This window comes from Cydia strobilella, chromosome 1, assembly GCF_947568885.1.
Source record: "Cydia strobilella chromosome 1, ilCydStro3.1, whole genome shotgun sequence".
NCBI lineage: Eukaryota > Metazoa > Arthropoda > Insecta > Lepidoptera > Tortricidae > Cydia > Cydia strobilella.
In genome coordinates, this window is record NC_086041.1 from 13,962,959 (window position 1) to 13,980,591 (window position 17,633).

Sequence of the window (17,633 nt, forward strand, 5' to 3'; positions counted from 1 at the left end):
TATCGTGATAGTAGTAAGGTTCAAATTTTTGTGACAGCTCGTTCAGAGAACAATCAGGGTGGTCTTTACTTTGGAGATAACAAAACGTGTTATCTCCGAATGGGCTGTTTAATGAATTTGAACCATATAAATAGAATGATAAATTTGTATTTTAAACGGGCTTGTTACCGTTACTTATGTCGGGGCTATTAGCAGTAAGCAGGTAACCATAACCACTGCATAAAGGAAACAATACCTTTTGTTTAGCAAATTAGGGCCCGAGCCCGAAAAAATCATCTCAGATAATTCTTACTATAACTCTTACCTCATCGGGGTACGCAGTGCCTTATGCAACTTACTTAATAAGGTACTTTTTAAAATACCACACATCATCTCAATACGTGAAATTTTGCCGGGTAAAAATGGAAACGTGTTTTAAATCTTAAGGAACAAAAAACAGCCTTACTTACATTTAATAAAAATATAAAAATTATATATTAGTACTTTGGTTGGTGTGTTATAACAATAACACGGATAGAAGTCATAAGATTGAAAATCGTCGAATAGAAAATCAACCAATCTGCTCGTAGCATACCAATACGAGTATGCACTTCAATGGGGATTGGCCCAAGATTGGCCACTTACCGACAAAGCACAACTAAATGACAGTTGGAACAATTCACCATTTAAAATATAACGATTCGGAATTAGGGAGGACTTTGTTTTTACCCCTGTTTTCAACTTATCGCAACTATTCGCAACGCACATTAATTAATTTAAATGTATTTTTCTTTTTCTGACAGGTCAGGTATAACAATTACAAATGCTGTTTTTTTTTCAGTTATATGTTGATGCGTGACTGCTGGTCTTTCAAGCCCGACGACCGGCCGTCCTTCGCAGAGCTGGTAGAGTACTTGGACAAGATCCTTACGGTCACTGCTAATCAGGAGTACCTAGACCTTGGCCTGCCGCAGTTGGACACGCCACCATCCAGTTACGACGGCTCTTCAGACGAAGAGAGCGATAGTGAATTTCCATTTATTAACAATTAACGAAATGTACCTACCTCATTTCGAGGAGAAAAAGATATAGAAAATCAAATCCAACCTATGGAAATGGTTGACAGCTTAAATGCTTCGCATAGCACAAAACGTCATCGATTTAAGTGTTTAAGCACTGCCAAAAATATCTGGATAGAGCATCAATTTGAGATAACAACAAGGACAAATTTGTCTATTTGAATTTTGGCAACGATGTATGACGGTTAACGGGCATCGAGATTTGAGTTAAGTTTTTGCTGAACATTCGTGACCTATATATACCTACATGTACTATTTTCTCGGTCAATGAAACTGTATGTGTTTTAAACCTCGATGTACGTTTGCTACGGGCAAAAAATAAACCCAGTAAGACTAAAGTGAAAAAAGAACATACTATATGATACTATACATTTTGCTTCAGCGTCGTCAAGAAAATCAACAATTGACAAACTATAGTTAATAACATAATATTTACAAATAACACATTTAGAACGAGGTCTATGTAAGAGCTCAGTGATTTATAACAATATCTGATTGTCATTTTCTATTGCTAAGATTTTTAATTATATTTTAAATTCGCCTAATTTGATAAGTAGGCTATAGTACGAATTATCTCAAATTATTTTTGCGCCCAAACCCTAAGCTGTTCAACAAAAGGCATTTTTTAGGGTTCCGTACCTGAAAAGGAAACAACGGAACCCTTATAGGATCACTCGTGCATCTGGCTATCCGTCTGTCACAGCCCATTTTCTCCGAAACTACGAAATCAATTAATTTGAAATTTGGTATTTGGTGTAAGACGGGTATGTGACGTCAGCAAATTAATTTGAAACATAGGGGCCACTTCTGGGGGGTAAATGAACGACCCATCGGGTTTTTGAAGAAGTTTCACTCACGACGTTTCAGTACAAAAATAAAATTGTTAAAACTTGTAAGATGTACGGAACCCTTGAAACGCGAGCCCGACTCGCACTTGACCGTTTTTTTTCTTTTGTGCACCGCAGTGGCTATAGTTTAAATCATTTTAACTGAGCTGATTCACTTACCTGTACTAACAATGGCATTGTATTATTACAATACCATTATCTGCTTTTGTTCTTGTAGCCGCCAACCAGTTACTTAAATAAGTTAGAAGTGCATTGCATGTATATTGAATTTTTAACCTTGTTGAATGTAAAATGCAAAAAGAGCTATGTTAGCCATTATTTAGTTAGTGTATTTTGTAGTCTATTGTTTAAAAAATAGAGTCGTTAATCTATACTAACATTTCAAGGCCGTTATAATCTGTTTTCACTACGAGGTAGTAATCCTAATTTGTGGTTTACCACTCAATGGTATTTGTATTCTTGAGACTCTTTGAGTAAACAAGCTCAATTCATAAAATTAACACTATACCTCATTTTTCATCAGTGAAAAGGATCACGCCCGTTTAAAAAGCAATTTTAGCGTTCTACTTTTATGGTTCAAATTCAGATAACAGCATTCGGAGTTAACACGTTTGGGTAAATGTAGGACGACAGGTAAGAATATCCGGATATAGCAAAAAGCTGTTACATCAATTTGAGCCCTATGTGTAGCACGCTAAAATTGCCCATAAAACGGGCGTGATCCTTTTCACTAATGAGAAATGAGGTAGCCACCGCGGTGCACAAAAGAAACAATGCCTTTTGTTTAACGGTGTAGGATTTGGGCGTAAAAATCACTTGAGATAATTCATACTATAAATATTGGTGAGAATAAAATTTTACATTGGCAATATGTTTTTGCTTGTACGAAACAAATCAAGCCACAAGTTTAAGAGTTATCTGCTCTTCTTTGTTTATTATATTAGACTGAATTTAGACAATTATTCTGACATATGTGATAGTTTCCTTTAACAGAAGAAAACAACAACCTATCTAATCAAGATGTCATATACAACGTGTAACTATAAAAAAAAGGAAGTCGAAGTACCTCAGCCTCACCTTGTGTAAGAAAGGTGTGTACATATTATAATTTAAGGAAGCAAACGTATAATGAAATCAGTGTGGCTACCACCAGTTTGGCACTGACACAAACGCTATCGAGAACGTAACTTACTTTCTCGCTCGTACTTGCATATTAGTGCGAGCGAGATGGATAGAAAATAAATTACGTAGACGTTAGCGTATATGTCAGTTTTGACACTGTCAGTGACTCATGGTACGGGTAACTGGTAACAGCATTGTAAATAACCTGAATGGTACACCTTATGGATTATGTTATATTTATTATTTTAAAATTTAATTTGGTGTAAATAATATGAATCTTTATTTTACAACGTACATATGTATATTTATTTATTTTACGAATATGTTTGTAGTTTCTTATTAAAAAAATTGTTTGATGTAAAAATCCATGACAAATATTATTGTTTTCAATCAAATTATCGGTTGTCGATAAGGTTGATTTCATATTAGAGAGATATATGGAAATAGCGCCTTATCGGCAATTGACAATGAGTACCTACCCTTATGGTTGAAAATGGCATTATGAATAGGCAGAAGAATATTTATGTTATAAGTAGGATCTAGTGCAATTTGGTATGTAAAGTATTGTAAATATTGATTTTAGATTATATGAACATGAAATACTCGTGTAAATAAAATAAAAATGTGTTCTGTATTATCCTTGTTAAATATATGTAAGTAACTCAGTGGAAATGAATGAATATGAGTTAAATATTAGTGTTAATATCGTCTCCATAGTTTTCTTTCATATTACCATGCGATAAAAAATCCGAGGATTGATCATTTTAGTACCTAACAAAATAAACATTTAGATTTATAGAAACTGTTATGTCAGGTTCCTTTAGCCCTGGAGGGTAAATTTGGCCATTGGGATTAATTCGGTGCATGTTTTATTATTTCATATAAATTATGACTGGTGTTATTTGGTTGTTCTTGGAGTTACTCCTTAAGAATTGATTTTTTATATACACGGTGGCTTCAAAATAAGTGCATTCCCGTTGTCAGGGAGGTTTTGGGATTAAACTGAGCAACTTTTACTATGGGACCAACCCCGAAATCGCGAAAAAAATTTTGCTGTGTCATACATTTTGGCTGGTCCATTTTCTATGGGAGGGTAAATATGTCGTCCATCCTGTATATTATACAGCATAATACCCCTTATACAGTGTATAAGGGATATGCTTTTCATAGATAAGTTTCGCACGAAACATTTACGTTATGTTTCGTGCGCATCTCCTATAGCAATGATTTTATTCTCTTTGCGCCAGCATGGAAACAGTTAATTTATTCAATGTTACCAATAACAACTGTTAAATTTAATAACAACTACTGTCAACAACTGCGGAGTTTTGATCTTAAATTTTATAATGTAGGTATTTTATAATCGTTCGTAAGGAGTAAATTCCAATTATATGCGTCGGAGCTGAGACACACACTTTTTTAGCTGTCCGTCCAAGTTTATATATAGTTTTCATAAGGCTATCCGATTTAAAAAAAATGTTTTTTTTTCTTGCATAGTGTCAAAATTTATAACTGGTTAGTAATTTATTGTTTCCACACTTATATCCCAAATATCAATTTTATGATTTATTCGTGCATAACGAATACACAATGTTCGGTTAACGTATATTACATAATCTTTTTTTATCGGACTATTTACTAAATTAATGCGTAGTATATACATACAGTAGCACTATGTGTTCTCTATACGCTTTCAGTGATATTAAAAATTAGGTGGTCCTAATTACCTACGTAGTTGAAATCCGTTTCGCGGTTTGCCTGATTTTAATGAGGTACCATTATTTTTGTAATCAGTAGCCATTTTCCTTATACCAGTGCAGCTTATTTTATACATTTGAGCATTTTTATAATATTAACTGTAAAATGGCTGGTTGGTTGTCTTTATCATCACACCATGTATTAAGCAAATTTATTTAATATGGACTAGTACATTGCATTCTACCACCAAAAATGTTTATTGTTGTACTTAAATATTTTAATTAAAATTAGTATAAGTATTCGTAGGACATGTTTAAACGTATTAAGGATAATCAATGAAATTGATTGTAAATATTATACAATAATTATTGCAAAATGCGTGTGTGCCTTAGTCTAAATCATAGAGTAACTTATACTAGAGCGGTACTGTCATAGTAAATTTTGTAACCACAGTAAATTCACTGCCATTTATCGACACACTTTAAAACTAAAAATGAAGATTTATAAAAATACGATAAAATGTATTTAAATATGGATAAATGATTTTATTTATTTGCATTAATTATTTTTATGATTTTGACCCATGTACTTTCACTGATATGTGTTAAAATTGTTAAATAACAAACGAAACCGACAACGCCATCTATACGACAGTAGGCCAAAGCTAGTAGCGCCCTCTGATAGAGAATCAAATTTTCTTGATTTTCGGTTCACGTTTGTTCCTTAGACTGTATCCATCTATTACGGAGTTATTATCTTTGGTCTAAATACAAAAAGAACTATTGAAAAACTAACTTCAAGTACGTTTTAAAATAGCCTTGCCCACTTAGTTCAAAAATTGCGGGCTTAAAATGAACTGAAAGGATAATGTGTGAGTTTAATTTAATTTTGTTTCTAATAATACACATTACGCGTCCAGGGTTTTCAAATTACCTAGGTGATCAACGCGTAGTACCATCTGAGTTAATTGGCAAAACTCTTTATCCAGTAAACTAGCAGCTAACTACAGAATACAGTACGCATCTATTACAAATAATTAAGTTCGGCAATATTTGTCTATCTCTTTATTATTTTTGAATGGCGTAGGTATTCCCCTTTGTCCCCGCCGGGCACAGATAGGAATAGGTGCGTTCATAAGAATAATTCCCATCTGTACCCGCCTTATGCATGGCGGCGGTCACGTGGGGTGGGAATAAATGGGAATACACCAAAATTTCATGCATATTTGAAAACAGAATAAATTGCATTTTATTTGTAGGTATGTTTTTTACCATTTTGCCTCATGGATTGTAATGAAATGTATTTGCGTCAAGTTCTGACGTGTCATGTGGTCAGGGCATTTTGAAAGGTAAATTGTATTATGCATAAACACATTTTATCATTATAAATTACTAAGTAAATAATAATTGGGTTTAAAAAATTAAATGTATCGTTGTACGATACCTATGTTATGTATATTTTGTTAGAATAAGAGGCAATATTGGAAACAATAAATGTCCTAGTACAATAGTACCTAAAACATGCATTATGGAATATATATATATATTACCCGAAAATCATTCTTTGTTTCGTTTTATATTATCCCGAAATAATGTTTTTACGGTTTCGCAAAACATCAAATTTTATTAGACTGATTTGTTTATTAACTGTTAAGGGCTTAGAGGATATAACCAAAGTTAAGGGTATGGTGGAGGACGGCTCCTCCATAAAAATGTAGCCCCCATTTTCCTCTCTGAATATTCCCCTTAGTTTTTTTTAATGGTTATAATTTTACAAGACTTAAGTAAGACCAAGAAAAGTCTGCAGCGCTCGATAAAGTTTTTAAAAATTAGTATGCCACAACACCACAGAAAATGGAGTAAATATAGTCTTGATACTTGTGAAATTTTCTACCATATTTACTGTCTATGAAAAATGTAAGCTGTGCATTATAGTTAAATAAATTTAATTCCAACAATAGATGTCACTATTAGTATGTATACATATGTATACTAATGTTGATAAATAATATTAGGAGAATGTGACATTTGGCGTTATCAAAATTATTAAGCTTTTATAATATCGCAACGGCCTAGCGGTAAATAGGTACAAAGGGCCTACCGCGAACACCGAAGTTCGCAAATTGCGGGCATCTCTCTCTTTTACAATTAAGGCGTAATTAGATTGACAGAGAAATTTTCCGCAATTTACGAAGTCGGTTTACGGAAAAACGAAATAAACATAATATGTCCAATAAACATAACTTGTTTAATTTTTTTTTTATCTTTTGTTGTAATAAAAAATATATTACTGTTAGAGCATTCCTGAGAAGTCCTACGTGGGATTTCAGGGTTTGTCCAATGGCTAAGGACATCCTGTATAGTTTTTTAATTCGCTGTCAAGTTATTGCGTTGCAGATTGCAGACTTATCTTGGTCTTACTCTTACAGCTTTTAAAGTTAAGTAACGAACTTGTTTTTCAAATCATAGATAGTCAAAAATTCGAGTTTAAAGGTCCCTTTTTATAGTTTTTCGTAAATAATTCTTAAACGGTAGCCCGTAGCAAGAAATGTTCTATTGCTTAAGTAATCTACATACAATGTTCTACAAAAAAAGGTTCAGTCCACTATTTCGCTAGGATCAACATATATTAAAGTGTGAAAGTTACTTATAATTGGTTCTAAGGTGGTTTTTTTATGTTTTTCGTAATGAACTCGTAGACGGTAGCCCATAGCAAAAAGTAAAATTTCCTATAAAATAGATATACAGGCTAGCGGACCGTAACATTAATGATGATGATGAAATGAATAAAATGATGGTATTGATGAAGAGGTATATGTTGTAAACAGAAATAAATGTCATATACGAAGGAAAAAAACCCACCCATTTCGACCCATGCCACCTGTCCGGTAAACGGGGGACGCTGGTTGGAAACTGACCGACTCATTGAGCAGATCCAAACGGCTGCAGACTCTGTGCAGCAGCAGATCCCTTCCGCTGAGATCATTGTATTTGGTGATTTTAATGCCCACAACGCCGAATGGCTCGGCTCTAGCAAGACTGATCATGCGGGCAGATCTGTTTACAACTTTGCTCTGGCATATGGCTTGACACAATTGGTTACTGCGCCTACGCGAATCCCAGATGTGGAAGGCCATGAACCTTCCCTGTTGGACCTTCTGCTGACCTCTCATCCGGTTGACTACAATGTATCCGTTGAAGCCCCACTCGGTTCTTCGGATCATTGCTTGATCCGGAGTACGGTGCCACTCGCGTACCCGCCGCGTCGGCGAGTTGCTTGTGGCCGCCGTGTGTGGCACTATAGGTCGGCAGATTGGGACGGGATGCGGTCCTTCTTTGCATCCTACCCTTGGAGGCAGGTTTGCTTCACGCCGGATGATCCCAACGTCGTTGCTGATTCTGTTGCTGACGTGGTGCTGCAGGGAATGGAGCTTTTCATACCATCCTCTGTGGTCCCTGTTGGTGGCAAATCCCAACCTTGGTTTGGTCGCTCCTGCAAAGAGGCCTCTCGCCAAAAGCAGCAATGTTACCAAGCCTGGGTAGACGCAGCGGCAGTACGGGTTTTTTTTTTTTTTTTTACTTTATTTAGAACACAAACAGTCACATATACAAATGGGTTTGAAGTACAAATGTACTTAACATACTTAAGAAAACAGACCTGGAGGTTCATTAGTAAGTACATAATGTTAACATACACACTAAACAGCAGAGATAAAAAGGAGATAAAAGAAAAACATGAGCCTACGGTTGTCCTACCGGAAAGCCGGAAAGTTACATTTATACATTTACTTATTTATATTTATACTTGACATATTAAAACAACTTATGTCTAAGTTTCATTCTAAGACTAGACAGGGAAGTGTGAAAAGGATCAATGTCATGTAGGTGCTTATTATAATAATTTGGGACTCGTCTGAAAAATGTGTGCCGAGCGTAATTCTTGCGGGCAAAGCTGATATGAGATAGAGGTCTAGAACGTAGGGGTTGGTGCGGACAACTGAAAGTGACTAATTCTAAGAGATTCGGACATTTTATCACACCTTTAAGAATTTTAAACAAGAACATTACATCTAAGTAGTGTCTTCGGTTATAGAGGGAAGGAACACAAAAATGCTTCGCTGCTGACGAAGTGCGTTCGAAGTAATTACCCGTCCTGTAACAAAGTGATTTTAAAAAAATATTTTGGATCCTTTCCAGGCGATCAATATGGACTTGGTACTGAGGTGTCCAAACAACACAACCAAATTCTAGTATACTCCTAACAAAGGAATAGAAAAGTAGTTTATAGGTATTGGGGCGCCTGAAGGGCTGTCCAATTCTGAGAATCATCCCCAACTTCTTATAAGCTCGCTTACATATATTATCAATATGAAGACTAAAATTCAATTGCGAGTCTAAGGTAACACCTAAGTCCCTAATGGAATATACCCGGGCTATATTTCTTCCAGCTAAAGTGTAATTGAAAATTAACGGGTCATTTCTACGATTAAAACTGATTATGAAACATTTATCAGTATTTAAGAAAAGCTGATTATCTGAACAGTAGAGTAAAAAGTTATCTAAGTCATGCTGTAATGCACGGCAATCTGCTTCCGAGGACACAGCTTTGTAAATCTTTGTGTCATCTGCATAGACGAGGTGCTCAGAGTTCCGAAAACAGGATGCCATGTCATTGACATATAAGATAAACAATAAGGGACCAAGGTGCGATCCTTGGGGTACTCCGGAAGGTATAGGAAGAAAGCATGAAGTATAACCCTTCAAGGCAACCGCCTGACTGCGATTGGACAGGTAAGACTTTATCCATCTAAGGAGGTCGCCGTGTATACCGAGCTCAAAAAGTTTTTTGATTAAGTTATTGTGATTAATTTTATCAAAACATTTCGAAAAGTCAGTATACACGACGTCCACCTGACAGCCAGAAGATATCCTATTGATAATGAAATCGGTAAACGTCAGGAGATTTGTATCAACGCTACGACCCTGACAAAATCCGTGTTGGCTAGGCGCAATGTGTTGAGAGAAAGCAGAAGTAATTTTGTTGTAAACGATTTTTTCAAAGATTTTAGCAAATATGTTTAATTTACTAATGGGCCTGTAATTAGTAACCAGGTGCGCATCGCCACTTTTGTAAATTGGTGTTATCAAGGCTTTTTTCCAAGAGGAGGGAAAGTGACCATGAGCTAAGGACTTAATAAAAATTTGAGTTAAAGGCATTGCCAATTCACGGGCGCACATTTTCATAAAAAGGGGGTGAATCAAATCAGCACCACTGCCCTTTTTAATATCTACTCTTTCTAAAAACTTGAAGAATACATTGGGATGTAAAGACTAGCGCACTAAAAAAGAAATTTAACTTTGCCTCGAGGTCCTTCAAAAGAGTTATTGCCAGAGCAAAGTCGCTGCACATTGGTAGAATTGGCGAGAAATTAGAGCGCCTCCCGTCGGGAACTCGTGCGTTCTGGTCTCTTGCCAAAGCTATCCAGGGGAATTTCTGCACGCCATCTTTTCCACCTCTGCACACGGAGAATGATTCATTGGCCCACGACGCAAAAGACAAAGCCGATCTTCTGGGCAAACTCTTTGCGTCCAACTCGACTATGGATGACGGAGGAAACGCGCCGCCGACCATACCGCGGTGCGAGAGCTATATGCCTGATGTCCGGTTCAACCAAAGCTCGGTGCGCAAAACACTTCTTTCCCTCGACACTCATAAGTCGAGTGGGCCCGATGGAATCCCTGCGATCGTGCTGAAGATGTGTGCTCCTGAGTTGGCACCGGTCTTAACGCGTCTTTTTCGGCTCTCTTACTCTTCCGGCGTAGTCCCGACCTCGTGGAAGTCAGCTTTGGTGCACCCGATCCCTAAAAAAGGCGACCGCTCAAATCCGTCCAACTACAGGCCAATAGCTATAACCTCCCTTTTCTCGAAGATAATGGAGTCCATTATCAACTGCCAGCTCCTTCGGTACCTAGAGGACCACCAGTTGCTTAGTGACCGACAATACGGTTTCCGTAGAGGCCGCTCGGCTGGTGATCTTCTAGTCTACCTGACACATCGTTGGGCACAGGCGATCGAGACAAAGGGTGAAGCATTGGCTGTTAGTTTGGATATAGCGAAGGCCTTCGATCGCGTCTGGCACAAAGCACTTCTTTCGAAGCTACCATCTTATGGGCTTCCCGAGAGATTATGTGTATGGGTCAGTAGCTTTCTTGCAGACAGAAGCATAAAGGTCGTAGTTGACGGCGAATGCTCAGACTCCATGTCTGTGAATGCTGATGTCCCCCAAGGCTGTGTGCTATCACCCACGCTATTCCTTCTGCATATCAATGACATGCTGCAAATCAGCGGAATTCATTGTTATGCTGATGATAGTACGGGTGATGCCTCTTACACCGGCCGCACCAATATCTCTCGGGAAAACGTCATCGAGAGCCGGAACAAGCTTGTGTCTGAAATTGAGACTTCCCTAAAAGAAATCTCTGAATGGGGTCGACTAAACTTAGTCCGTTTTAACCCTGCCAAGACACAGTCAGAAAGTTAGATTTTGTCGTGTCACCTCGTTTTGAGAGCACTCCCCTGACTGCCGCAGCCAGTATCGGAATCCTCGGCGTCGATATTTCGAGTGAAGTCCAGTTCCGCGGCCATTTAGAGGGTAAGGCCAAATTAGCCTCAAAAAAACTCGGTGTGCTCAATAGATCGAGACAGTATTTCACGCCGGCCCACCGCCTACAGCTGTATAAAGCGCAGGTTCGCCCACACATGGAATACTGTTCTCATCTATGGGCAGGGGCACCCCAATACCAGCTTCTCCCTCTGGACCGCATCCAGCGAAGAGCGACTCGAATTGTCGACTGCCAGCGTATTCCGGAAAGGCTTGACTCCTTGGCGCTGCGTAGAGATGTGGCCTCGCTCTGCATTTTCTATCGCGTGTATAACGGGGAGTGCTCCGAGGAATTGTTCGGATTAATCCCTGCCGCTTCTTTTCGCCATCGCCCTACGCGACAACATTACCATCCTCACCACTTAGATGGTTGGCAGTCCTCAACTGTGCGTTTCTCTAGAAACTTCCTGCCTCGCACAGCTAAACTGTGGAATGAACTGTCGCCTGCGGTATTTCCGGACCGATATGACCTTCAAACCTTCAAGAAAAGAGCGTATTCCCATCTTAAATGCCGGCAAGGCACTTACAACCCTTCTGGTGTTGCGGGTGTCCATGGGCGGCGGTAATCACTTACCATCAGGTGATCCGTCTGCTCGTTTACCTCCTATTTCATAAAAAAAAACAGATCCCAGCTATCGTTTGCAAAATTGCCGGGATACCAACAACGTAGTTTAAATGTGTATTCTGGTTAAAAACAACTCAGCAACGATTTCTTACCAATATCTAATCGTCGAACATGGTAAGTAAACGTATCGTTACTAATAAAATAAAAAAAATGTAATATATGAAATAGCATCCCTTTTTTGGGTTCCGCAGTCAACTAGGAACCCTTATACATAGTATCGCCATGTCCGCCTTCGTCGTCGTCTGTCTGTCCGCCTGTCCATCCGCGGCTTTGCTCCGTGATCGTTGGTGCTAGAAAGGTGAAAAACTAACATAACATCAAAACAACTTGTTAACAACAAATTGTTACACTAGAATCGGTCTTCTTGTCCTATGTCTATTATTTGTCTACTGCTCGTAAAATATCAACCCGCGAGCTTCGTCTTGAAAGTCGCAAAACTCGCAAGCCATATCGCTCTTGGTCATCAATGTTTTCTGCAATGCAAGTGAAATTTCTCTATTATTTCAAATAAAATATAGAAACTCATGTGATATTTTCACTCAACCCTTACACTTTATAATATTATATTAATATCAATAATGTCCTAAAAATAAATTATATTAAAGTTTTATTTAACAATATTGGAATATAAATTTGGGTTCGATGAAAATAAAGTAGGTCACTTTTCATATATTATGGGCAGTCATAGAAGTTTTTGTGGCAAAATAAAGTGATCGACATGTATGTCAGCGATGTTACCTTAACGTTATAGATATTTATTAAATATAAGAAGATAGCTATATACCACGAAATACACAACACGTTCGATATCTTCTTCTCTTTTGATATATTGGTAGTTTTCTTTTGGCACTGTATACTACAGTTTACGTTTTAATTTTTAAGTACAAAATATATGTAATAAAGAAGTTATGTACCACTTTGTAATTGATTTGCATTCTTGTAATTTTTCGGTAACTTACCTACAGCAAGTAGAAGTTACATCTTTTAAATATTAATTGATGACTTATCGATAACAGATTTATCGATGTTTCATTTTCTCAAACACTAGTTTTTGCCACGAAAACATCTATATATGTCTGATTATGGGCGATGTTTACAGATCCAGATAAAAGCCACTATTCAGGCGAAGAGTTCAATGAGATTGATAGAAAAACGGATGAAATAATAAACGAAGCCAAAAAAGCAAACCAAAACCAACAACTAGTCGGAATAATAGCTGCCGCTGTCGTGTTGCTCCTCACCATCATTATTATCATTGGTATATATAACGGTCCACAGAAGGCGAAACGGCAACGTCATTGTTAAATATTGGTTAAAAAAAGTTACCGTGGAGAAACCACCATCGGAAGCAGGAGAAGTGGTAAAGATATCTTTGTAGCTCTATATTATACAAAAAAAAACTCATAATATGATGATGACCAACCCGCCGCCTCAATTAAGTACTGCGATCGGCTAATATATATATAGCCTATTGTCGGTGTTTACTCTACCTTTTTGGAGCTGTCCTGATCCCGATCATGTCTGCTGAAACCTTAGTATATATATATATATATATATATATATATATATATATGTATATATATATATATATATGTAGTTGTAATTAAATTAAGTAGGTACTAACCTAACCAACTTGTTAATTATGTAGTTTTTATAATTCAGGTGATGCCGATAGTCAGAATAGAAAAGCACAGACTAACCCAGACCAAGATGTAAAATTTATCTTACTGGACAATTGCTGGGAGAAGGTGAATTCGGAAAAGTAGTAAAAGCTGAGTCACATGGAGTAGTCCCAGAAGATGCTAAAACTGTGGTAGCAGTAAAAATGTTAAAAGGTAAGGGATGGGGAGGAGGAAAAGATGGGGTTAACAATTGTATTACAAAGGAAACTTTATTGGGGCATAAAATGACCGTGAGAAAAGTACAGTAAAATTTAATAAACTAAACTAAACAATAAACTAAACTACATGTATTATAAAATTAAAATAAACTTATAAATAAAAAATGCTACCCAGAGGTGGTAGCACGCTCGCATTTTTATCACTTGTCACCATATATGCCTGTCACGTTCTAATAAGTATGTAAGTGCGAAAGTGACGGGCATAGTGAGAGGCGATAAAAATGGAACCATGCTGCGCCCGCGTCGCTATCATGTGTTATGGTACCTAGAAGACTGGCAGCGTTACCTTGTTGGATTGCCAGACTTAGTCTGTGGCCGAAGTAGCTGCCAGCCCTCTGGTCGCCAGATGTATCTACGAGGCGCTTCTGAGGCGAGGTTCTGATGTGTAAGTTGGAGATTTGCTTTTACGCTTTTCTTTGCAAATGTGATGAAAAACATCGTGTGTAACACGAGCGATATTGGTTTTGAAAATTCGAGTCAGAAAAACCGTACGCCCCGCCCCCTTGCGGGCAATGTTTCTGTTGACCTTTATTATTCCTATAAAACAATACATAGTACATTATAGTTATGTACGTACATAACTAGGGCAGTAAAGTAAAAAAATTGTGGAGTGTTCAAATGAACTTGTAAAAAGTTCTTGATAGACGTGCAGCACGCGTACGCAGTATTTATGAGTTAATGTTTAGGCACTGATGCTATATGTTTCACAGGTGGTCGTTTGGCGTGATAACGTGGGAGATTTTGACTTTTGGCGAAATCCTTACGCCAAAATTTCAGTTCACAAGCTGTACAACCATTTAGAAACTAATAACAGGCTCGAAAAGCCAGATGACTGTAGCAATGAAATGTGCGTATACATATCGTGGATAATCACGTGAAAATTATGTCATATACTTTTCACACGTATGGGACGTTTAAGTAGCACATTAAGTAATTCTATTGAAATAGATTTTAATTAAACAATGTAAGTATCATACAATTTATATTTTTGTTTTTTTTTGTTTTCGTCTATATCGTTTTTAGGGTTCCGTACCTCAAAAGGAAAAAACGGAACCCTTATAGGATCACTCGTGCGTCTGTCTGTCTGTCTGTCTGTCCGTCTGTCACAGCCTATTATCTCCGAAACTACTGGACCAATTAAGTTGAAATTTGGTATACATATGTAAGTTTGTGACCCAAAGACGGACATGTAACGTAAACAAATGAATTATAAACATGGGGGCCACTTTCGGGGGGTAAATGAGAAAATTAAAAAATAAAGTTTTTCAAACTATATCGTGTAACATATCAAATGAAAGAGCTCATTGTGAGAAACTTAAATTTTTTTTTTATAATTTTAGGATAAACAGTAGAAGTTATTCAAGAAAATAGGCAAAAAATGACCATTCCCCCCGGTTTTCTCCGAAACTACTGGGACTAAAGTTTTGAAAAAAATACAAAAAATAGATCTTTATCTATAGATTACAGGAAAACCTATTAGAAATGTGCAGTCAAGCGTGTGTCGGACTTAATTACTTACTTTTTGATCCGACCCCTACGGGTTTTTTTAACGTTTTACATAAAAAATACATTGTGCAAATTGTGTAATGTACGGAACCCTTGGAACGCGAGTCCGACTCGCACTTGGCCGGTTTTTTCAATAAGTATTCCAATACAAAATACGCAATTAGCTATACCGTTTTTTAATTCGATACTTGCGGTAATAACCTAGCAAATCATAGGATAATTACATACGTAGGTATAATTTTAGGCAAAATCACAGTAATCCAGACGTAGGTATATTTAAGTAAAACGTGACTGTTTGTTATAAGGTACGATTTGATGAAAAGCTGTTGGGCCTTCAAACCCGAAGATCGGCCGACATTCGAAGAAATCGTCGGCACTGTGAAATCCATGCTGAACCTTCCGTGAGACCCTTGAACCCTTGGACCTACTTTCAGTAAATGACCAACCCGGTCTATTAGCCAATTCATCAGAATGCCGGCAAACATATATTATATTCACCTTTTTGGCATCTAAAGCTACTTAAGGACAGCAAACAATACTTAAACGTCGTAGCAAAATGTAAAATGTCGTTGGCGAAATCTTTCATACAATGTGTCATAATGTATTCTATCAAATACGACTAACTTGTCTGGCCATGATCACCAGGCGTCACCAAAGTCATACAGCCAATACGCAATACGTATAGCAACTGAGATTTATAAACCAATTACAACATACAATTACAAATGCCTACGTTTGACGTTTAAGAAGACATTGCTAGGGATGATTAAAATCGTGCATTTAAAATAGACACTGAACAGCTTAGCTTGATCAGATCATCCTTAAATAGGAACTGCTAATAGGAAATTGTTACATTGTTTCAGGGAAAACTTGAATGAATATATGACAATGCTGGCATAACAAACAACGAATCTAATCCGAGTCATCACTTACACTTTAATTGATTGAGTGGGTGTAACGAATCTTAAAAGTTAAAACGAATATTGTCTTATGGAACCAGGAAATCAAAATTTCATGCCCATGTATCAATATAAATTTAACACGTTTTAGGAACCATTGCTCACTGCCTGTTCTGTTTAGCTTCTGTAAACCGAAATGCAAAAACGAGCGAATAATAGTTATTTGTTATACAAGGGTGCAAAGTTGTATTTTACCCGCGAGTGTGGAATTGACACACGAGCAAGCGAAAGGATTCTATAGTTGAACCACGAGCGAAGCGAGTGGTTCTAAAATAGAATCCTGAGCGTAGAAGTAAAATACATTCTCGCAAACACCTAAACCTTGCAAGTCTTTTGTTTAGTGTCATGACTGATAAAAAACCTGAATATCTGCACTCAAAAATACACATTTCCTCCTTTCACAAAAGACACGGTACCAGATCCACCAGGCGTTGCCTTTAAGAAACGCACCCGCACAAAACTGTCGCTTTTACTGGCTGCTTCCGGTATCTGGCAACTAAGTGCTGGAATAATATCCCCCCACCATTAAGATGCCTTAAAACAAAAAAATCATTCGTTTCATTTCAAAAAACACCTTTTAAATAAACAATACTTAGGTATTCCGTACGGGTACTTAGTTACAGATTACCGGATGTAGTCTGTAGGACGTTCACTACAGTTGTATTTGTTAATACTACACATACGCATGCGCACCAACACTCACCACACCTATACTCGTACATCCCTACGACACATCTATTCTATTCAGACATTATAATGGCAATTTTATTAGAAATAGGCCAATTATTCATTACTATTATAACATTATATTTCTACATTGATAGTCTGTTAGTGACCTGGGTTCTAGCAGAATTACCAGTGCTTCGCTCGAAAGAGCGGAGTGTATAACTGAGCCAGAACCCTTTTGTTTTGCTGCAACGAACACAGCAATTCTACGGTTTATTTTTTTAAGTTTTGTTTTTTTATCTTAATGTTGCTTTTTTGTATCTCTTGTGTTTCTTCTGTTTTAATATGTGTGTATTGTGGCAAACGAATAAATGGTTTATCTATCTATCTATCATTTGCAACCGTGTGTAACACAAAACTTTTCACCTCCCTATAGCGAGGAAAGTGCAACATCCACAGGCGTTAGATCATCTTCATCACTGAAATCACTCATTATTTTACGATATTATAACAAAAAACTGGAAATTCTGTATTTTTACGTGAGAAGTTTTTAAGTAAAAATTTTGTTAACAATGTGGACATTTCTGACG

At 37.2% G+C, this 17,633-nt stretch overlaps 1 protein-coding gene and 1 long non-coding RNA gene across 3 annotated transcripts in view; both read left to right on the plus strand.

Moving 5' to 3' along the window:
- LOC134745698 (fibroblast growth factor receptor homolog 1-like) overlaps positions 1-6,262 on the plus strand; it is a 92,302-nt gene extending 86,040 nt beyond the window's left edge. Inside the window, exon 15 of one of the 2 annotated variants that reach the window (XM_063679816.1) lies at positions 821-6,262. In XM_063679816.1, coding sequence (XP_063535886.1) covers positions 821-1,031 — 211 coding nt within the window. In that variant the 3' untranslated portion in view covers positions 1,032-6,262. The remainder of the gene's footprint in view (positions 1-820) is intronic. The other variant, XM_063679817.1, reaches the window with a different exon arrangement.
- Positions 6,263-14,287: 8,025 nt separating this feature from the next.
- On the plus strand, positions 14,288-15,836 carry LOC134747146 (uncharacterized). Its single transcript, XR_010128297.1, has 3 exons — positions 14,288-14,297; positions 14,623-14,759; positions 15,724-15,836. It is a non-coding gene; the product is annotated as an uncharacterized LOC134747146 (long non-coding RNA).
- Positions 15,837-17,633: the final 1,797 nt, after the last annotated feature.